Source organism: Anneissia japonica, unplaced genomic scaffold (assembly GCF_011630105.1).
Source record: "Anneissia japonica isolate Jap-2015-1 unplaced genomic scaffold, ASM1163010v1 scaffold241_len727266_cov204, whole genome shotgun sequence".
Taxonomy (NCBI): Eukaryota; Metazoa; Echinodermata; class Crinoidea; order Comatulida; family Comatulidae; genus Anneissia; species Anneissia japonica.
The window spans coordinates 438,339-462,927 of record NW_022691770.1 but is presented as its reverse complement, the minus strand read 5'-3'; the positions used below and the strand labels follow the sequence as shown (position 1 = coordinate 462,927).

Genomic DNA, 24,589 nt, shown 5'->3' with positions numbered 1-24,589 from the left:
CTGTTGCCATCACTGTTGCTACCAACTTTTTTAATCATTATATTTTTGATGGTAATATCAAGACATGAACTGCTTCCTCCTTTTTATTATACACAACTACTAATTATCTACTTTACTGATACATTAATTTAGAAACATTGTTTACCTCTTGAAACATAAACACTTATCACTATGGTGATATAGTAATATATTACTCATCTGTTGACTAATTAATTTTTTTAATTATTTTTGTTGAAGGGTGCATTACCGTTTGACGATGACAACCTCAGGAATCTACTAGAGAAAGTAAAGAAAGGCATCTTTCATATCCCTCACTTTGTACCTCCGGAATGCCAGAATTTACTGCGGGGTATGATCAAAGTTAGCCCAGAAGAACGCTTCACAGTAAGTCAATTCTCCATAAATTTTAGGGACTGAGTCAGTCTTTGTGTGACACTTCTATCTCATTTTCGTAGGTTTTTATATTCATTCATTGATTTTTTTCTTTTTAACTATTCCATATCAAAAGAAAATCTATAATATTACAGAAAAAAATAGACGTTAAAAAGCTAGGATTAACAATAGTATCTTCTAACTGCAGTGTGACATTTAACATAGGTAAATATATCTTCATGTAAGACATAAAATAATTATTTATTAATTCTCCTTTTGAAATGAGAGTAAAATAATTTGAATGAAAAATTTAATTTTTAAGGAAAAAAACTGACACAATAGTACGCTGAATATGATCGTTCATTCATGAAAAAGACATGAATCGCCTACGTTACATGACAGATTTGCTACTGTAGGGGAAGGGGCTGTCTGGGAATATGATTACGTAATCGTTATCGTTTTTGTAAGCTTGTGAAAAGTTCCTATTAATGCACTTAAAGGAAATAATTTGCTACTGTGGCCTACACCCATGTTTTTCCCTACGTTCTAATATATTATATGGCCTAACATACAGTAGTACACTTATAAAGTATATTCTCTCTCCTATATACTGTAGGCTTGTGTTATAGATAAATACTTGCATATCAAAAGCACATTAACTCTGTAATTGTCATCTTCATATACTTATAATTTGTGTGTATAGCCATATTTACATTTAATATATGTTTCATGTCATCTATGTAATTATTATTGCCAAAGTGTGACTAATTTCTTTGTATGTTCAGAGACCAATAAATTATCTAGAATCTATTTATGACGTCAACTTGTAGGAATTCCAATTTTTGTTAGAATTATCTATTGAGTTGCACATAAAGTTTAATGATATTTTTAGAGATTAGTACCTTGGAGCGGTGAATTCTTTAAATATAATTGTCGTTCGATACAAATCGAGTGTTGATAATGAATCTCGTTGAGAATCATGGCATGCTTCGGGATACAATTTACAATTATGATATCAGGATTCCAACCTTCGACCCTTGGGGGCTTTAAAGTATCAGATATATTGTATAAGCCATCAACACCTTTCCTTGAATGCTTGTATTTTAGAATTGATATTTCATTATGGATGCATACATGATGGTATTGATGATTGCCACTGCAGTATTCAGATTTAATATTATAAATGTTTATAATTTATTATATTTCTATATTACATTATAATGATACATTACTTGAAGGTATTATGTTGCAATATTCAGATTTAATATAAATGTTTATAGTTTATTATATTTCTATATTACATTATAATGATACATTACTTGATGGTATTATGTTACTGTGTGTGTAGTAATGTCATACAGTGTAATGTCGTGTTTATATTTATGTGTCATATGATAGAGAAAATTGGAGAAATCAACTTCTGAACCTGCCGTTAGGCAAAAAACAGATGATAATGATGATAATAATTATTTATGTATACTATTGTGATTTTACTGTTATATTAATATTATCAATTGTGTTGAACTCTATATTTCAATTGTTTAATTTATATAAAAACAGAAATATCTAATCCATTTATTAAAATAAAAAAAGCAGAATAATAAAATTCTTATATTGTTAATTGTTTTAATTGTTAATTGTATTAATTATTATTTTTATTAATGTACAGTAGGTATATTATAATACTGAATTGTGTATGAAAATATTTCATTCCTTACTCCATTAGGACAAATTCAGTGATAATTATGATTTTTCAAACCATCATATATTTTTGTATAACTACACCTACATTTTTACACATCATACTAACAATTATTTAAAAATCATTGCAGTGGAATTAGGTGGAGGTGGGTAGTATCTAGAGACACATTGACATTTTATCAAAATAGTTACTTAATCTAGTGAGCCATCATTTCATTTTGTTGGAACTCTCTTGTGTGTCAGTAACATTTTAAGATACTCTAGAGTTGACCGGATGTATTTCTACAGAGAATGAATACAAGTTTATTTTAAGTTGTTTATTTGTTTAATTGGATTTTAATGTTAGAGTAAAATTCACCCACCTGGTGTTGTCTTGTTAAAAGAATTAAGCTGTAGCTTTGTGGTTGAAACTCTTGTCTTAGGGTTCTCGGTTAAAATCCTGTCATAGTTTTAGTTTTTTTGTTTTTTTTTCTCATCAAAAATCAACTCCACTCAGAGACTAAATCCGGGCACTGTAACTCTACCTGACGTTTACCAGGCTGATTTGATTCTATGCAGAATGCCATGACACGGTTGTAGCGGATCGTTTTTAGTGATGATCCATTCAGACTGCCTCCGACAATCAGCAGATGATGTTGCGTCTTCTCGTGCTCACAGGGCGTGGTGTTAGATAGCGTAGCAAGTACCCGACTTTATTCTATGTATAGTATCTTGTGTGTATGTTTCATGTTATGTGTCATGTGAAGGGAATGCCACATAGAAATTGATTGAAATATCCTAGGTGCCTGGTCGTAAAGAATAAATAAATTTTAAAATTTAAATATTAAAAACATAATAATATTTGAAGCATATAACCCAAACATAAAGGTACAATTTAAATAAATATACTGGAGACTGGAATATTTAGATGATAGAATTATCTCAGCAGAGATAAATCCTGCAGTTGTATACTCACCGACTGAACATTTTAAAAAGATATTTCCAACTTAAAAGCAAAGCTTAACTTGCGTTAAGTTATTTGCAGTACTGAACTTATTGTTATTACACATCCATCATTCACAGATTTTATTGCTACATGTGGAGCTGTGGCTTTTTGTTTAAAATGTTTGTCATCCAATTTCCAGAGTCCTGGGTTAAAATCCTGTAACTTAGGTTTTTCTTCTCCAAAATTAATACAACTCCACACTTCTTAAGCTACATATGTGACTTAGTTTAGCATTAATTCCATGCTGTATGATGCCTTCCAATGCACCTGTGATTACACCCTCACAAGTTGTGATATGCGTTCCAGTGCTCAGCCAACCGGTGATCACAACTTGCCCAGTGGTGATTTTAAAGAGTTACTTGAGATGAAGTTGTGAATATCTACGTCATATTTAAGCAAAATATAGCGGCAATTTAAATATTAAACTTTGAAAAATTACAAAATTGTAAAAATATATTTTACACTTTTTAAGCAATAGATTGATTAAACATTATATAGAGTTTATAACTCATAAATTTAGGACTGTACATTATGAATATCGCACCTCTCTTTTTTAACAATACTTGTGCATGCATATTTACACTGGAACGCATTTTATGTTGTTAGACACTGTTGTTCGCCGATTGTGTTCACTCTGTTCACGAATACATTGGAACGTAGCATTAAAAAACTTGCTTTTTGTTTGCATTGGAATGTCACTACCGATTATCATTCAGCATTTCTTAATATGGAAATCAGCAACTATGAATATAATTACTGAATCTAATGTCTTCATCATTTGCATTGGAAACTTATTTCCATTACAATGATTTGTATGCCAGTGACATTTCATGCAATTGAATTGTCATTCAAAATGTCTTTTATATGCATGACCTGAGGCAGTAATTGTCATCATTCAGAATATTTTTTTGTATTAAGGCATTGGATTTGGAGATTATGAAATTGGTGTTTTCATTCGTTCGTGGATTGGTAGATGTCTTTAGCAACCGCTAGGTGTATGACAACCTAGAGGCGAGTAAAATAGCTAAACAACAGACAGATAAGCTTTTCTGAGTCAACGGCCAACCACGCTTAGTTTAAGGAGTAGGATTAGTTTATGGCTATTTTAAAGATTAGATTCTTGGTTTGTTTTCATGTACAACAAAATGGTTTTCTTTTCTGGATAATGTACCAAGCTATTACTCAGTAAAGCCCTGTTCACACTAACAAAATTGTATTTGACAGAAACATGTGACTGTCTAAATATGGTCATGATGACATCATGACCATATAGGCACATCGTTACTATGTTGTATGACATTTTTTTCTTCATTCAATTATTACAGTTGCTGGCATTTTTAATTTTATTATATTGTTTTTTGCTTACATCTGACACCTTGATTTACAAGCTCTTTTGAGTTTTTGATGAATAAATGAATAAATCGGCAAAGATTTGATAATCTGGACAGAGCTTTATTTTTATCATGGATGTTTATGCGCATAGGGAGGACCCAAGCAAATGCACATTATAATGGTCTGCACTTCCAAATGTTATGTGGCAGGTTACATCCAAAATTTCAGAGAAATGCATTATGCATTACTCTAATTAGGCAAATGTAAATTGGTTAGCATCCTTGTGTTATCAATTTCATGGTAGAAAGGGAAGCTTTTGTTTTCTTGCTTCGAACATGAAAAAAGAGTGTAGCAAGTAAAAACAGCAAAACAAAGAAGAAGAAAACAACAGAGACCAAAATTGCATATAAAAGAAATTATGTAGTTCATCTATAGCAAGCAGAAATTTAACTATGAATAACAGTGTCATGCAATTATCTCTATATAATTACTCACAATTTACTCCAACACAACAGCCATCATGGATGCCTAATTACAGTATAGAACAACAGTATTGCATAGACCTGCAAGTGGTCTGGCTAGGCTGCGGATGGGTGGTAAACAAACCTATGTTAAATGGAGTTTGTGAGTATTTCTGAAAACAAAAAAAATCAGGTCGGTGGCCTCTCTGATGGTAGGGAGGGGATGCTAACCAATTATTTTATTTTACATGGCCTTAAACCTGGCCATTTATTGGCATCAATTTTATTTTACTCTAAAGAAAAAAAAAAAACAAAATAGGAGATTAACATTTTCTCAATGACTTCTTCGTTACTAGGCAAATTCAGAGGATGTAGATCGCATCTGCTGGCTCTTGCCAGCTGTTATTTGTGTATACTTTAATATACAGTTGAGCATCCGAGGCGCTGTAGGTAGGGTAATTGTTTCATGAACCCGCCGCATTATTCTTTATTTTTTTTATCTTGCCCACCAATGTTTATAAGATATTTTGAAATAATTCCAGTATAATATTATATTTCACAAGTGTCAATACTAGCAATGGAAATGTGTTGGCCGTTTATACAGCATCCCTCATAACAGAACCTAAATCGAGGGAAGGCTGGCCTAGCCTAGCCGTGTTGTTATATTATTGTTACTATATTTCTTCATCAATAGATTAGACCCTATCGCAAAATCAAACATAAAAAATTCATCTGCATTTATTTTTTGTGTGGAACTCAAAAAAATCAAATTTGTATTATATTTTGCATTTTTTCATTAAATTAGCAATTTCATATTATATTTATAAACCTTTCTAACATATAAAAATCAGATTTTTCTTATTAAAAAAATTAAATTTTGCCAGGAATGGGGCTTTACCTTTTTAAATGTTAGGCAGAAGCTTGTCAAGAGAATATAAAATATTGTATTTCTTTTGTCATTCAAATTGTAATATCTAAATGTCTATGTCATTATAGTTGTCATGTGACTTATGAATAATGGATATTATTTCCATTAGTGTTCATCATAATCAACCGGTAGGGCACTTTACTGTATTAAAAATACATATTGTAACCTAGATTTCAAACTAGTCACTATGAATAGCAACTACTGTACACTGTATAATAAAAATACAATGTAACCCAGATTTGAAGCTATTCACTGGAATAGAAAGGGTAAAGTAAAACTCACATCATTAGTGTGCTAGCCACATGTGTATATAAATAATTTGAGATCTGTAATTAGAATTTTATCATGTTGAATAATCATTTTTATTGTTTTGTCAAGCGTTTTGTGAGAGGACCACAATGGAAATAAGTTTCAACTTGTTTGTGTTGTGCTCGGAATACTGATTTATCTTGTTTTGTATTGCATTGATCACACAGTTCCAAATACTGCAAAGTCAATCATCCATTTTAGCATAAATTTACATTCAACATTCAATTTTTTTATATACAAATGTTTTCAAGACATAGACAACCCCAACATACATAATCTACACCTACAAAACTGTATTGGAAAACTCATTTTATTTTTCATTTACATTTATTTTTCAAACAAATACATTAATGAATTCCCAAGTGGAATTCAAATATGCAGAAACACCACAAAAATTACTAAAACACATATACTGTATTATATACATATCTTTTTTTTCATTGAAAGACATAGTGAACAGAACATTTATCTTAACAATCGAATATAGCATGGATGAAAGTTGACAAAGTTGAATCTATTTTAGGGAATGCAAAACTGAAATGAATGCTTGCATGCTGTAACTGCTAAGGGCAAAATTCAAAATTGAAGATACTGTACGTTACGCCTCGTCATTTCTATTATTGTTTCATTTGATCTCTACATCCTTCATATTACATATCTATACATCCCTTCAATTGGGCAGTTTTATGGTGCAGAGTAAATTTTTGTGCTTTTCATATTTATCAAAATTGTAAATTAAAAAAACATCAATGTTGTTTTTTTTTTCTTAACATCCAACAGCAAGTACACTTGTCACTTACAGGATGAGAATGATGCTTTATAAACTAAGTCTCTTTATGAGGCTTCTAATAGGGAGTGGAGTTGATTTTGGTCATGAGAAAAAGTCCTGTTGTGACAGGAATTGAACCCAGGACCCTGGGATGAGAAGGCAAGCATCTTAACCACTGAGCTATTCAACTCCACTTTTATGTTAAATACTACACTAAATGATTAACTAAGATATATTCAATTTTTGTCTTTCTGCACCATCATATTTTGTGTTAGTATATCAAAATTAAGATAGGTTTTTAAAGAAAACTATGGTGGAAATTAGAGATGGGTTTAATAGTTACGTAAATATGACAATTATTTTTAAGAATTAGAATGGATAAATATGACGTATTAAACTTATAAAGTTAAGAATTTCTGATTCGGCTATCGTGAAATTGCCCAATTTTCATATTATTCTTTGTAGAAACCAAGGGGGTCTACTGATAATAATTAACATAAAATTGATGATTAATGAATTACAGTATATAGTATGAACTCCAAAAAAATAAGCCATTAACCAATTCATTAATTATTAGAATATATCACTTCTTCAATTTAAAAGTAATTTTTGATCCCACTACTTCATGTATTCATATACCCCTCCCCTTACCTGTGATAGATTTTGTTCAGCTGTTTGTGATTACCATCAGTGTCATCCATCTGTACTGATAGAAGTAGATACAATTACAATATGCTAAGATATGTTCCTAAGACATTAGGTCGTACATGAGTCATCCAGGTTGTTACGGTCAGTAGACAGAATTCAGAATTCTCGTATGCGAAATTAATCATTTTGCACGGATTTATTTGTCAGGGGTGAAATATCTTCACAGTAGTTCTTGGAGAATAAGCCAGGCAAAGTTCAAAACATATATTTAGTAATATGTGTGAATAATATATAATGTATCCAATTTTTATTACGTACCGTATGTTTTAATGAACTAATTTTTGTATGTACTGCATTTCTTGTGTTTGATGTTTTTGTATATTTGAACCAGTGACAGTGAGTAATACTCAATATATTGATCATGCTGGATCCTACTTAATCATAGTAAACCGTAGTTTCCATTAAAAATCGCTACACTGTTGCTACACTGTTGCTATAGTGTCTTCAATGCAATTGTACTGCGTAGTAGTCTTCCTACCCCAGATTCGACCGACCAATCAGCATCACTGACAGCTATCGGCGATAGCGTGTAGTGATTGTATGGAAACCAAGCTGAATGAAGGTCCTGTCAGAGGTCCTAGCAGTAATGATCAATGTTTAATATAATTTTTCTTATTAACTAGTACATGCCTATATGCAGATTTTTTTTCCCCTTAAGCAGCTTACAGTATGGGTAAAGCATGACTTCTTCAGAGTTATTCTGAAAGGCCAATGACAGAAGTTGACTTACAGTTCAACTGCTCTGAGTCATTTAGAAATGTTTCCAAGTTCAATTCCAAACATTTGATATTTTTTTAAAATATTTCAGGTAACAAAGCGCTTTTGTTTTCCCTGGTCAGTGGGTCCACTTAATGCTTAAAAGTGTTGCTGCCATAATTGGCACAGTAAAAGGAAACCCATTTGAGAAGTATGGTAGTTAATACACGCCATCGTGTTGGGATTCAATATTTCGACATTAATTATGTCATCATCATTCCTGATTTCAATACTTGGAGTATGTATTATACTTTCTTATCTGAGATTAATCATTGGACCTTTCTGTTTATGGTAGTGCCTTGCTTAAGGACAGAGGCAAAGTACATAGGTTGAGAAACCAAACTGCTTCCACATTGTCAAAATGGTTTGTTATAATATGCTAAAAAATACTGATTCCAAATCTAGTTTTTTCAAGGATTTAGCATCCTCAATTTTTGCTGGATTTGACACTGTGTTAATTAGCTGCAAGGCGTTTAACTATGATTCTAAGCCTAAGCAATCGTGATCCATTATGTTAATTCCAGAGCCTAAAATGCACAGAAATTGTAAGGAGTATGTATTACAGAACAGTATGCTGGAGGGCATATATGAAGGAGAACACATGTAAATGTATAGTTGAGTAGTGTATACATATGACAATAAAGGTACATCTCATATCTTTTAGGAAGGTTTATAGAATTATTTGACAAACCTTCAATTTTTTTTTTAATAATATATTTTTTTTTTTATTAGATGGCTCAAGTTCAGCGACATCAATGGTACTTAGGGTAAGAATTACATTTTTTATTTGCTCTCCAATGTTACAAGCAAACCTTGCATTTTTACGATACTCTGAATTACAACATACTCTGTTTTATGGCCGGCTTGTCAAACCACAGCAAAAAATCCCAGCTTAAATTACCTGCTTTGATTACAAATTTAAGGTTTACAGCTGCTCAATTTAACATTGAAAAAAAAAATCCTAGCATAAACATAAATTCTTCAACCATAGTTGTAAAATCATTAAAATAGTAGGCTTGAGTTCAAGAGAACCAAGCTAGATACAGTGATGGAGGCTTGCACAATAGGCTAAGAAGATCATCTAAGCTCCAGCGGTTCTCTGATTCTAATCTTTTTGGTGTATTGACATTTGAAAAAGATATACTACAAATGGTTCCAAGGTAAATTGCTATCACAAAAATGCCAAAGTTATAGAAAATTGAGGCACAAAAAGTGGCAAGAGCCAGCTCTTGTTTGTGCCTTGGCAGTCCTCCATATCAAACTTCGTACATTTTTCTGAAAGTAGTATAAAGAGAGCAGCTTAGCTCAGTCGGCTAATCTGATGGTAGCTGCTGTGTGCGCGCTGAGGTGCCTGGTTCAATTCCTATCGCTGCCTCTCCTTGTGTTTCAGCTAGAGGGCTGAAATACAAGTTACAATAGCGCACCGTCTTTCGGATGAGACGTTTAAGCCGTTGGTCCTGTGTGCATTTATGGCCCATGTGTACGTTAAAGAACGCAGTACACTCTTCGGAAAAGAGTAGGGGATTGTCTCCCAGTGTACTGCCCAATCACCACCAGAAGGACCCCACTGGAAATAAGTCTTCTTCTAGACTTTTGTGGGCTATCCTTAGTGTTTACACCGAATAAATCCAATCCAATCCAATCCAAAGAGGAAATTCATAATCTTTTAGTATGTCAAACTGACTTATTTCTTGCTTCTCTGTTATAGTCTGGGCTAAGACCAAAGTAAGCTTACTTTGACTTTTGACTTTTCAAAATTATGTTACTTCTAAATTACTATGTGATATTGTCATACTACGTTCCACATAATTTGGAAATATGCAGTAATAAAAGTTAAGCATTTTTGTTGACTTAAATCGACTCATAAGGCGAAGTGTGTCAAATATGAATGTTCGATGAATGTTAGAATTTGACCTTTGATTTCAAATTCCGCTATACAACCATTTCAAATTATAACCACTGCTTGTCGAGAAGTGACTTAACTAGGATGTTTTACTGTACTTGAAATATACTGTTCATGAATCGTTAATACATTTGAACAACAAATTGAATAGTAAATAGTTTCATCTGGTTTCCAATATATAAAGCTATGTCTAGGTAATCAGATTTTCTTCGACAAAAAAATGTTGTATGCTCATATATAGTCATGATGTGTTATGATGTGATGTCATCGTGACTATATTTAGGCATTTCACATTTTTTTGTTAATGAAATTTGATAGACTGGACAGAACTTAAGCCTAGTGTCTGACAAAGCTGATACAGTAGTTGGCTAAAACTGGCATTCAAAACACACCCTGCAACAAATTTGAATATCTGAGCTGCTTTCTTTGTTTAAGTTCAATTTATTTGTTTCAATTGGAAGTTATAAGATAACTTTTTTTTTAAAATTGTTTTTTCTCAGTGGCAGCAAAAGTGATGGAGCCGAAGTGGAACCTATACGACTTCCTTCTCCTAAGGTATTTAAAAAAGTAAAAACATATATAGTGGGTGACACTACCAGTGTATCCTGATGTTCAGAGCCCTCTTTAAATAAATGAAATAATATGATGCTTTTATCATTAAAGTCTCTTTATGAGGTTTAGTGAGTGGAGTTGTTTTTAGTCATGAAAAAAAGTTACAAGAATTGAACCCAGGACCCTGGGAATAGAAGACAAACATCTTAACCACTAAGCTATTCAAATCCTCTATTTCAACCTTTAAAAAAAGATATTGTATACATTGCTTCATAAGTTTGATAAATCAATAAAAATTAAGATATATAAAGATAGCATTTAAAATGCGTCAACTTCAAGTTTAATAATCAAAAGTGAGGGGATTATATAAAGTAGTCCTATTTAAACAGTTCATTTAACTAGAAATTAGAAGCTCATAGTCGATTCTTGATAACCCTGAACGAGTCATCACAACTTTAAATTATTTCTTTAAATGCTCTTCAATCTTAATAGGAAAAAATATCCATTTCTTGTTTCGTTTTTTGAAAGGCCTGGAAATTGCAGTACTCAAATACGCATTAATCAAAAGCAGGTTTTTACTAAAATAATAGGCGCTGTAATCCTCAAGATTATGTAGTTAATGACCACCGGATTTAGGTATTTTTTAGTACTATAGTAATAATAACTCATGATTTAAAATGGACCTTATAAAAGTTGTTTTGAATTTGTTTTTTTTTTCAAGAAAACTATATCTATTATCAATAAGTGGTCTATTAGAAGTTATTTGAATCTTAATATAGCTAATGTCATCCTATTAATGGATGGTAAAGACTGTCAATGCCTAAATATAGTCATGATGACAACATATCATGACCATATATAGGCACAACATTGTGTTTTTTAGTTTAGAGTGAAAATGTCATTTTAATTTAACTGCGCATGTCTGAATGTTGTGCATAAGTTACATTCTCCTGAAATCAAATCGAAATTGATTTAACGTAGAATGCACACGGCAACAGTCATGGATGAGTGAATCCATTCTATGTTCCTGTTCAACGTTCTCAATCGAAAACTCCTATTAAACATTGACTGGCTAGTTATTCTACTATCAATTATTTGATTTATAGTATAGCCTGGAAATGTAGGGTGTGAACTCTTGTGAACCTATAGGTTACATGAAATGATGACTTTCCCGTTAAATGCATCATTCTACTCTGATGTATAGTCATGATGTGCCTATATATGGTTATGATGTCATGTCATGATGACCATATTTAGGCATGTCATGGTTTTCTCAGATAAAATATACATATATTCACATATGGTCCATGATTATGTCTGACAGTTTGAACAATTCTTTGTTCACACACGCTTTCTTAATTTGCTAGGTTGGCTAATGACATATCACTTGCATGTCGCTTTACTTAATGTCTCACAAAGCTAGCAAATCACAGAACAGAACTCACTTTGAAATAACATGACAATGTGAGTAAAGTCAAGACTTTTTTTATCTTGTTTAGCAAACTCCCCAACCACCAATGACAGTGATTTCCAATAAAATTATAATTTTACTTTTGGCCAGTTACATCACCCTTTTCCACAAAAAATGGAAATTTCAGAAAAAAATATTTTTTTTTTATTATGCCCTCTGCTCAGCTGAAATTTCCAAAAATAATATATATATATTTCTTCCTAATTATATAAATTTAAAGCATTTATCAATCTCATAAACTAGAAGAAATCAGCTTAGCTCAGTCAGCTAATTTGGTTGTAGCCACTGTGTGTGCACTGAAGCGTGGAGATCTCTAGGTCTCCGGTTCAATTCCCATCGCTGCCTCTCCTTGTGTTTCAGCTGGAGGGCTGAAATACAAGTTAGAATAGCGCACCGTCTTTCGGAGGAGATGTTTAAGCCGTTGGTCCTGTGTGCATTTATGGCCCATGTGCATGTTAAAGAACGCAGTACATTCTTCGGGTTGTAGGGGATTGTCTACCGGTGTACTGCCCAATTACCACCGGAAGGACCCCACTGGAAATAAGTCTTCTAGAATTTCATGGGCTATCCTACTACACTGTTTACATTAATCCATAGAATTTATTTTTCTCCTACGCCTATATGCTTCCGGAAAAATCATTTTGCTAAATAAGAAACAAAATTTTATTTTAATTTTTTTTCTACACTCCTCTGATGACCTTTAAAAAAAATAATTTCGCTAAACAAGGTATTAAAAAAGTCTTGGATAATAAGCAATAAGAACATACCCCATTGATATAACATCCTATTAACATTTCTCCGAGCAGTCAACACTTCCTTAGCTCCTAACACATCACTCTTAAACTTAAAAATGATACATCTGTAGATATATCTATATTGATTAACAGTAAAATATAATCTCCAAGAAGCTGAGGTAATTTTTTGCATGATGTTCTGTATCCTCCAGTGACCAGAGTAAGCTAAACAGAAGCGGTATTGTAACCTGCTTGCTATGTGAAAAAGATACTGCAGAAATGACCATTAAAAAATATTTGTAACTCACTATATTATTGTGTGATTATTTTTAGATTGCTGTTATACGAAGTGAAGATGAAATTGACTCTGATGTTTTAGGTAATATGGCTTCCTTGGGATGTTTTAAAGACAAGGAGAATTTAACAGTCAAACTAATGAGTCTAGAGTAAGTATATTATGTCTTATATAATTTGTTATAAAAGTCAATTTACTATTAAGTTAACTTTTGACATCTAATACAATTTTCCTACACTAAATTACATGTAGTGCACCAGTCGGTTTGACACCTGTCCATTCAGCAGTTCAAAACCATTCATGTACACATTGCAACATTACAATCTATCATTATGATGTTTACCTTTCTCTAAGCTCACATGAGCCACTGCAGCATGGACGTTGCTTATAATACAGTTCATTTGTAGAGCAAGAAACAAAATTAGATTCTGAACCCTACTTGCTAAATTCACTTTAATCTTTTTGCTATGGTAAATTCTGAATGCTGATTGACTAATAAAGCAATTAGTATAGTCCTTTCCTTACTCTGGTCAGAAAAATATTACACTTAGCAACTATTTAGTCTTGTGCTATAGTAATTTCTCCTTCCTGTTCTATAATTTCACTATACCATGAGCATCTTTATTTTTATTTTAATTTAATTTTTATTATTACTAATCAAATTATAACTATTAGTGTATGGAATACAATTAATAACTTATTAATTTATGTAGGTTTACTGTCCATCAAAGAATTGTGCTGGCTCTATACATTCTACTAATCTTCCTTACTTCATTTTTTAATTGCTAATCAACTTTTTTGTATATGTATTTGTAGGCCTACGTATGCCACATAGTGGTAAAGATAAGATTTTGTAAATGATATATTTGCTCCACTTTATCTGACATCTGACTATTTATTCCCATTTTCACATCCTGTTAAACAGCTCCCTTATGGCACCTATTTATATTGCTCAAAGTTTCTGTCACCTTTTCTGATTTATGAACATGTTGTGACTTCCAACTGCCTCCATTATCATCACCAACCCACAAATTTTGACAGGAACCTGACTCCAGAAATCATAGTTTGAAGTGAAAATTATCTAGGCTACCTATCCAGTTTTGTGTAATATCTTTATTTTGTGGGCTGAGTGGGTATTTTACTTATTGATGCAATTTTAAAAATAATTGAATTTCATTAAAGCCTGAAAGTCATGGATGCTTTCTACCCCTCCCCCACCACCTCCACTCAGCTGGGAGATGTTGATTTCTTTAATCTTAGCTGTCAATATTATTTATTGTCTTATTAGTGAAAATACAGAGAAGGTAATCTATGGCCTGCTATTAGATCGCAAACTCCGTAAACCAAGCTATGAAGATGAAAAGCAATATAGAACCAGATCTGACTCAGGTATGAAAGAAAGAAAATCAAAGAAAGAAAATCAAAGAAAGAAAATATGTTTAAGATGTTTGTAAGAATCAGATTTAACGTGTGTTATATTTAGTTTTTGTTAGGTATTATAATTGATTGATTGATAGATTAATTGAAGCGCCATCTATTGGTGAGCAGAATAAAACAGTTCTAATGATGACTGCACCAGATACAAGATTGTGTGCAAATTAGTCCCAGAAATCCATCTAAACATGGTAAAAGGGCTCATTTTACTCATTCAATTTTACATACATATATACCAAAGGGTTATGTTTCTGCACATTTATATTCATGTATTATTTAATAATTATATACTGTAATAATAATATTTTTTATACAAAATAATCCACATTTAATTTTGATGCAGCTGATCCACCAAGAAAACGGGTTGATTCATATCGAAGTAGGCGGCCCGAGAGAAGACTAACGGACAGGTCACGTGACAGCACACCCACGCATGCAAAACGTGTGTTGATGATGGCAGAATCAAGGTATGAACATTTTGATTCAAGAGTTGAGCTGCGGTTGGTGGATAAGATCCTCATCTTTCAATTCCGGAGTCTCCAGTTTAATCTGTACAAACCGCGTAGGATTTTTCTTACAAAGAAAAAACAAATCTGTTCCTTAAGCTTTATGACCTGGCTTGGATTTAGAGCATCAGGAGCCTCAAATTACCAGATCTGTTAGTTGCATCATACTTAATGAATTATTACAAAGTGAAAAAGTCTCAAATAAAAAATTGTGATTTAGGAATCATAGGATTGATTATAAGGGATGTACAATGATCTTGCCAGCTTGGAAACCAGCTTCATAAAAATGATGATTAGTTAATAAATAATCAATGTTATGTTGGTAACCGACTTTGATTGTATCGAATTTGCAGTCTCTAGAGAAGCGAGTTGCTATATTTAAGTCATGCGTAATGAGATTTGTCTTGACTGTATACCAAGCTACTGGCATAAAATTAGATACGATTTTTCATAGTCTAGTTATGTTTTTCAGTCTAACATGAGTCATGTTAAATGCTACATTGATAGACTGTACAATATGACATGTTAATGCAATATTACAAGAATGCTAAAATTAATTTTAAAAAAAAATTACCTTTGATTATATTATTTCAAAAAAGATAATATGTTATCCCTCTTCCTTCACCTCTGGACTGCTTAATGTATTAATCTTTTTTTAATAATTGTTTGGCAAAAATTTTGGATGATACTGATTAATTTAAACATGCATGATAATGAATGTCTTCTAGCAGGAGCAGAAGCCTAACATGTAGCCCGGCACGAACTTCAGGGAATGGCGTGTACCAACCACGCCGCAGTCATCCTACTTCCGCGTCAAGTTCCAGCAGTGGAAGCTCAGGTACGCCGCCAGATAGTCCGACAGGAAGCAATCCACCGACACCATGGAAGGCCAAGTTAAATAGCTTCAAAAATAGTATTCTAGGATCACCTAGATTTCATCGTAGAAAGATGCAGCCAGCAGAACAAGAAGAACTAACACTGACTCCAGACAGTTCACCAGAGTAAGTCTTTGCACACATTTCTTACTCTCTTCCTTGTCCTCTTCTTACAACATTTTCCTTACCTATTTTCGTAGGTACTCATTTCCATATGATACTCATTCCTTACCCAGTACGTAAACCCATTCTCTACTCTCCATGTTTGGTTGGCCTTTAACATTTTGTTGTGCTACAAGGGTTTTCTCTGGTGTTTTATCTTCATTTCTTGATAAATCTTCGCCTATGTTGCTCCTGTGTTGTTATTTCTCTTATTACTAATGCTATTATAATTTTGAATATTTAATGGCTCTCATAAATTTCCTGTCTTTATTTTATATTCCTTTTTCAATTTATAAAGTATATTTCAGTGTTAGTTCACATTATTTACTTATTTTGCTTTTTATTTATTTGAGATTTTGTTGTCATCATCGTTTGTGTTTAAACAGTAGAATAGCCTGAGTGTGTTTATTAATGTCCCTTACAAAGATTCTAAATGCCATTGTAAATCGGAACTGCTACTCTGTTAATCTTAGATTAATCCTTATCGTTATGTACATGTAGTGGGTACACATTACAAACATCATGCCTGCCGCTCTATTTTCTTGTTTATTACAATTCATAATTTGAGTTGATATCCAGGATTAGTGAATTGTCACATTCAATTCAAATCGCCTTCCTTAAATGTTTAATGTGTTTTGAATTCCAAATGCTTCTTTTTTTTTGTACAGAATGTCCAAAAAATCTTGGTTTAGCAATCTAATGAGCTCAGAGAAAGAAGAAGAGGTGATAATGGCAATTGCAAACAAGTCGCTAAGTGTTATCAAAGCAGATCTGGTACATGCATTGTTATCGGTAAGTAACTCTGGTAGATGGTTGATTGGTAGGCACGGTTAAATCACAATGTGTGTTTGAAGTAAGCCTAAACCATGCATTAATAACTCTGGAGAAAGCACCTGATCTGTGCATTGTTATCAGTAATTCTGGAGCAGGTTAAGGAGGGAGAATTCCAGTTTGTGTTTAAAGTACGTCTGGTGCATTATTAGTATCTCTGACAAAGGTTGAGGAGGGGGAATCCCAGTGTGTGTTTTGATCAAAGCAACCAGGTCCAATTATTTTTACCAACTTAATGCAATGTGTACACAGCTTTGGTTTTTTAGAACATTAGTTTCTTTCATCCCATAATGTGAGTCACTCGTAACATGATTTGCATACTTCATTATATGTTGCCAGATCCAGGATCTTTCGCATTGCGTCCAGTCTCAGACATTATTCAAGGCCGAGTATCGACGTGGAGGGAGTGGCGCTGTCTTTGCAAAGCCAATCAAATTCCAAGTTGAGATTCGTCTGCCAAAAGAAGATGAATGTCAAGAGGTTATGCAATACAATCTTCATTTCATTCTGGTTGCAGGTCAGTTACATTCCCTACAAGTTACTAAAGTAAAATATAATATATATTTTAGGTATATTTTATTCAGTCAGAATCACATTCAAATGACAGTCATTGTAGCATATGCTGAATTGTGTAACTGAATATAAAATTACAAAAGCATAAATATAGGATTAATTGCATTTAGAAATTTACAAATCATTATTGAAAAATATTGTGCACTAATAAATGTTAAAAATTACAAATAGAAAAACATTTGAAAATAGATATATGACAGCAAAATTACAGAGACAATTTATCAATTGAGTGTACTTACAATTTTTTTATATAATATATAATAAAATATAATACATAATAAAATACAATTTTACTTTTACTTATAACTACAGTAGAAACCCTCAATTACGAACCCCGATTTAACGAATTCCCGATTTTACGAACATAAAATCCCGGTGATGACGTCATAAAATGTGATGTGAAAAAAAAAAAAAAAAATCCGCTTGAATTGTAACTGTTATTAGCATGCATACAACACAACATAGCATACTATATAGTAGTATGTAATTCTCAAGTGAAGGAGGCCCTCTAACGAGCCTCTTCAATTTCAGTGTTTATTATGGCATACATGTGCATGCGACAAATGGGATCATGCCGTACATAATTGAGGGTTCTACTGTATATATTTACAGTTTTCTTAATATCTTGTGCTTCTAGGACCAACACGTCGATTTAAACGTTTGATAGAACTTATCCAATCACAGATGGCTGTAACAAGAATTCGCGGACGAGGAAGTTCCAAAATTAAGTCACCCAATTCATCTCGTAGGTCCAAACGGATGGTACCGACATGCAGTGAAGAGGACGATGTGTTTAGGCCAATGCATCGTGATGACGAGAACTGTAATGAGAAGCCACTAGCAAATAGTGATGCTCCTTGTACGATATCAAATAAATAACACTTTCTCACAAGATCAAACCTCCTATTGGCTACTGCTTAACTTCTAACAGCTAACGATGCAATATTTGTTTTTTGAGTGCTGTTAGCAGTTATGTGTTGTAAATTTACCCAATCAGCAAAGGGCTTATAATAGTATAGAATGATAAATAAACTTGGTAGATATTTGAATTTTTAAAAAGTGTACAAATTCACTTAGGAACCATAGGCTTTGGATTGCCAGACTGGATCCAAAAGCCTAGATTCTGTGACCTGGAATTACTTAGGTCGGATTTCCAGGCTTAAGATCTGTTGACCTATGATATAATAGGGAGCTTTTGGATTGCACAACGACGGTAGGAAGTAGCAATGACGTCAGTAAAAGTCATCTGCACATGCGAGAATGTTAAGGTCACCTCATCCAGTAGATTCCGGAACGCAATTTGGCCAAATCCGCGTACGCAGAGAACGTAGGACGCCAGGTAGGACGGTCACGCATGAGTGATTCCGTTCTAGCATCGCGTCGTCGCACAAATCAAAAGCTCCCTATAGCCTTAAGATAGCAACTCTAGGTCGCAGTTCAACCTGTCCATGGGATGTAATATGTATCAGGATCATTCCTGACATTTTAAGTAATGTTCCTACAGTATAAGTAGAGTTAATGAATGATGAACACAGCCAGATATCCTACCTCTCTATTGCAATGACAGAATAGGCAAATGTAAAGTCTTCATAATGTATTGTACTCCTTTTTGTTACACTAAAAGCCCCTCTTGATCATTTTCATTTTGGTCGAAATATGCGATCATGCTACTGTAGTTTAAGTAACATGATAAACATTAAAACATTCAAGAACATGATCACTTTACATGCCCCAGCTCATGTCATCCTCGTCTTTCTACTTAGGTATATGATCACACTCATCAAACCCATGATCACACATATTGTTTCAATTTCCAATTGTAGAGATATGATCATGCTATTCATCATGACCAAGTGGGTAGTTCAATAACATGATCATGCTACAGGTAGACTAATAACATGAGCTTGCTACAGGTAGGTGAATAACATGATCATGCTACAGGTAGTCCAATAGCATGATTATGCTACAGGTAGTCCATAATCATGCTACAGGTAGTCCAATAACATGATCATGCTACAGGTAGTTCAATAACATGATTATGCTACAGGTAGTCCAATAACATGAGCATGCTACAGGTAGTTCAATATGAGCATGCTACAGGTAGTCCAGTAAAATGATCATGCTACAGGTAGTCCAGTAAAATGATCATGCTTACAGGTAGTAAATAACATGGTCATGCTACAGGTAGTCCAATAACATCAGCATGCTACAGGTTGATGAATAACATGATCATGCTGCAGGTAGTCCAGTAACATGATCATGCTACAGGTAGTCCAATAGTAGCATCCAGTAGTCTGGAACACAAATTGTCCAAAGACTTTATCATCATAAATAGTGTATACACAATACTTAATTGGTCATGTGGCACATAATTCTAGCCTGCTTTGCACAAATAGACACAGTGATGTTGTTAATCCTCTTGCAAGCCTAGTTTGAAGTAGAACAGAAACCATTACTTAGAAATACATTGTTATGGCTAAAGCAATAATGAAATTTTACATACACATTTGAAAATAAATTGCTTTTGTAAGCATTTCAGTTCAGGTCCAAATTTCATTTCCTTTGAATGGAATTTATATTGATGACGTTACTGTGGTTGAATCGCCTCAAGTGGCTAATTTGTGTGTTTTTGCGGTTCATTGTGCCCAAGTTGTTATTCACTGATAATGTGTATTCATTCATATACAGTTACTACCCCCTAACAACATCCCTATTACATCCCCAGACATACTTTTATTAAGCTTCTTTCCTTAACATGGTCAGATGTGGCATTTTTATTAACAGTAGGCCATTACAATGGCCATTAACTGTATAACTTACTCCGGTACAAGTAACTCTATCCTTACCCATAGAAAGGCTCTCCCTAGGGGAGGTCTCTAGTGTGCTATTTACCTCTACTCCATTTTTTTTAACAGTTTTGTTTAAGTGATGTTCATTTTATATTTACATATATCAAAATTCATTGGTGCTATTAATTTATTGATGTATTCTTATTTATTGTATTTATATTCACTTGTTAAACCTCTTCAGTGAATTTTGACATCTCATCATGGGAATTGGAAATGACAATTTGTTTGCCAAATTTTTTATTGTGACGTTGTGCGGGATAGTATATAGTCTTTGGTTGAGCCAACTTCTGCTACATTTTTTTTCCATCTTGGAATATTCAAAGTGGATGTACTATAAACCTGCATGGCTGTTAATGTCCACTGTACTCTTGATTGACCTTAATTCCCTCAATTACGGTATAGATCTTGCCATATACCACAGAAACGATTTTTTGGCCACAATTATGGAATAATGATGAAAGTGGTTCTCAATATAGATAAGGGTACTGTATTTATTTGAAACGATAGAAGATTGGTTATTATTAGCATTCTTAGTTCAAGTAAAATATTGAATTAAATTTTAGTGAAACTAATATAACTCTTCATAGAGAATAGCACTACACTGTTCCAGGATTGAATCAGCCCCCACCCCCAAAAAGTACATTAAGTTGGTTTTATCTAGCATTCAATATTATAATTGTTTATAAATGTCTAACAAAGACAATAATTAAATATTAAGTAGTAAAATAATTTAATTTCCTGTTAAAAGAAAACAAAGATGCTATTGTTATTGTAAATTTGTACATACAAAATATTTCAAATTGAGTGCATACCAGACCATTATTATTTTACTAAAATTTTAAAATATGTTTAAATGATATTTAGTGTTGTTTGTGGATTTTTGTTTTTATCCTGTGATGAGCTTTCAGTTGCCAGTATCGTTTATCATAGATCTTGTAAAAAATCTATCAAAATTATTTGAATTCTGTGTGTGAATATAATTTATGTAAATGCTCAGACGAAAACGTGTGTTGACTATTGTTCAGTGATAGGTATTATTAAATTATTAATTTTAGTAAAATTTATATTCTTATTATATTATTGATATTATTATTACTTATTATTATTCTTTATTGCCAAGATACCATATAATATAAAGCATAGGGAATGCTGAAGTTGATAGAGTAGGCAGGAACCATACTCGAAGATAGATTTGATAATTTAATAAAGACAAATATACTTAATCTTTTAGTCATATACTCTAGTAACAATGTTCGTTGATTAGTATTATTTAATAGACAATAAGAGTGAGTTTAAGTTTCCAGAAAAAATTCACACTGTTTTGATTGAGCTCTGATCCTTGCGTGCTAATACAGTTTAATATATTTAAAAAGACAATTATAACACAGCTCATTTTAATAACAAAATATAGTAATTTACTATCTTGTTTTATTTCATTTTCATTTCATTTATTCGTCTCAAAAAATACAATTCACATAAAATATCATACACAAAAAAGACGGAGAGACAGGAAATCCAAAAAGAGAACTAAATCAACTGTCAAGTGGATTACCTAACAAAAAAAAAACAAAACAGACACAAAATATAAAAATATAAATTATTATTTTTCTTGTTTTTGTTTTCTGTATCTGTGGTTCATATAGTAGAGAGGTCTTGCAAACTTATGAAAACGATAACGAATACGATTACATCAGCATATCTGTCACAATGTAGGCCATGCATGTTTTTAAGTTAATCAAAGATCATAGTCAGCTCATATATGCATTGTCAACAATGTTGTAGGCTCGAATTATGATCATGACGATGACGTTTTTCTTATTGTTTTCGTAAGTTTGTGAATTCTCCGTGATATTTGCTGTTCCTTGGTATTGAATTCCATCCTTAAATGTAGTATGGTAATACAACTGCAGTTCATGTATGTATGTATTAGTCAAATAGTTTATTTTATATTATTTACTAAAGGCTCAATTTGTAAATCAAAATGTCTATTCAGAAATATTTATATATGTATATAAGTGAGACAAAATTATAATTTATATCATATTGTTGCTTTTTGTTGTGAGTGAATATGTTCCAGTTTCACATGTATTGATTAAAGTGTTTCCTCGGCCACTAAGTCGGTTTGCGTGGTCTAAAATCTTGGTGGCCCTGTTTCATCCGCTTTAAATGTATTTATCATGTGTACTGTATTAAGCATAAAACAAATGACTCTTAATGAATTCAGTAGCATTGTCTTAAATCAAAACTATTAACAAGTATTTTGGTAGTAAATTTTAATTCCCATTTGATATAAATTTAATGTAATGATTTCCTTCCCAAGCAACAGTACTGTGATTTTACTCAATTGGTTATTTGTGTTATGACACTGGTGCTGTGTAAACTAAATCTCATTTGTTTAGGTGTTATAAATATTACTACTTTGGGATCAAACCATTGATAACGGTATTCAAAAGAAAGCACCTTACAAGTCAACTCCCATGTTTAATGATGATATAAAATTAAATACACCATCAAGAATATACTATGGAAGTATGTATATAAACATTTGGTCAGATATTGATTAATAACCAATGTTACATCAAATTTATTATAAAAACTTATTAGGTAAAGTGGATGCAGGCTAAACATAAGAATTAGTATTAATAGTGCATTGTGAAGGGGTAGATGGATTATACTACCAATGGATGCTGAGCTCTTTCCGCTGTCATCCATAGGGTGTTGTGTCACCTACTGTAAAAATACTACCAAGGAGTGTTGATTACCCTACTAATAGACAGGGAGGGCAATTGGGCCTTTCCCTCATCAAGGAACTGTTAAATCCTTTAATAAGCCCTTCTAGATCTCAAATACATCTGCTTTCAGATTACAAAACTAGCATGAGAATATATGTAATTCAAATGAATTCTAAATAGTTTGGTGTATTACAGCAGAGCTCACTAAAATTACTATAAGTTTTATATAAATATTAATATGTATTTCAAATATTTATCTTCATTGATCTATCAAACATTATTTTATACCAAAGGCTATGAAATTTGATCCATTAGAAATAAGCTATCATTTGTTAAATAACAGTAGATTAATTTAATATTATAGTACAAGAAATGTCAATAGAGGTATAACTAGAAACTGATGATATTTTTGTTAATTGTTTATGTTCAATATGTGCAATTGTTCTACTTATGAGTATGAGAACTGTCCATATGCTATCCATGTGCATGGAAAGAAAAAAAATGGCAATTATTTATTCAACAATATATCATTTGGGAAGTCCTTACAGCATTGCAAACCCAAGTGGCCAACAACAAATACAATTATTACATTATAATATAAACCTCTGTCCACAAAAAACTCTTTTATGCCCATAATTAGGTAGTTTGGACAGAGCTTTAAAATAATATAATGATGCAATAAAAGTAATAATCCTTTTGAGTTTTTGGAGGAAAATATTAATATCTGTTATAAGACTAATGTGTGCTAACTTGAAGGAAAATGTGTATTTGACGCCAGGTACACCACAAAATGAGTGCGCCCTCATGCTTAATTGGGGCAGGATTTGATGGAGCATCATCACATGACAGTGTTATTGCACATATTTAAAAGTGTCATCTCGCATTTTCAAAATCTGTGCACTGTAAAACAATTTGTGCTGTTTAAAATTTTTGATTGAATGCATTTTTTGAGTTAGCACAGTATTCTTATGATATCTCTATGGTTATAGAGGAATACCTTGTCATATGCTCATTTTCTTTGTTTATAGATATTAATATTTGTGTTATATTTGCAAAAAAATTTCAAACGGAAATGAAGAGAAATATACAGACAAGCTTGGATTATGCGCAATGTCAAGGTGTTTGTAAATAAAGAGAGTTGGAATTGGTAGTCCATTTTGAACTGCAACATCCATGAGTGGCGGGTATCTGTATGTTATTGCCCTTTTGATTGAGGGAAGTTTCTTTACCAATTTGATGTTTTAAAAGTAGATATGTAACAACAATTCTCATGTTCCTAATTGTACCCAGTACATAACATTTTGAGGGAATAAAACCAAGCAATGACAGGTTCTTTTTTTTTGTTTGTCTT

At 32.5% G+C, this 24,589-nt stretch overlaps 1 protein-coding gene across 2 annotated transcripts; it reads left to right on the top strand.

The window, feature by feature from the left end:
* The first annotated feature begins 242 nt into the window (after positions 1 to 242).
* On the top strand, positions 243 to 24,570 carry LOC117100114 (serine/threonine-protein kinase BRSK2-like). Of its 2 annotated transcripts, none has more exons than XM_033239689.1 (10): positions 243 to 384; positions 9,054 to 9,088; positions 10,725 to 10,779; positions 13,315 to 13,427; positions 14,565 to 14,665; positions 15,054 to 15,177; positions 15,948 to 16,217; positions 16,922 to 17,045; positions 17,424 to 17,601; positions 18,295 to 24,570. In XM_033239689.1, the coding sequence occupies exons 1-10, from the start codon at positions 352 to 354 to the stop codon at positions 18,534 to 18,536; spliced, it is 1,275 nt and encodes a 424-aa protein (XP_033095580.1). In that variant the 5' UTR covers positions 243 to 351; the 3' UTR covers positions 18,537 to 24,570. The 2 variants fall into 2 exon arrangements, with proteins under 2 accessions (XP_033095580.1, XP_033095579.1); XM_033239688.1 differs by having other exon boundaries at positions 15,945 to 16,217.
* Positions 24,571 to 24,589: the final 19 nt, after the last annotated feature.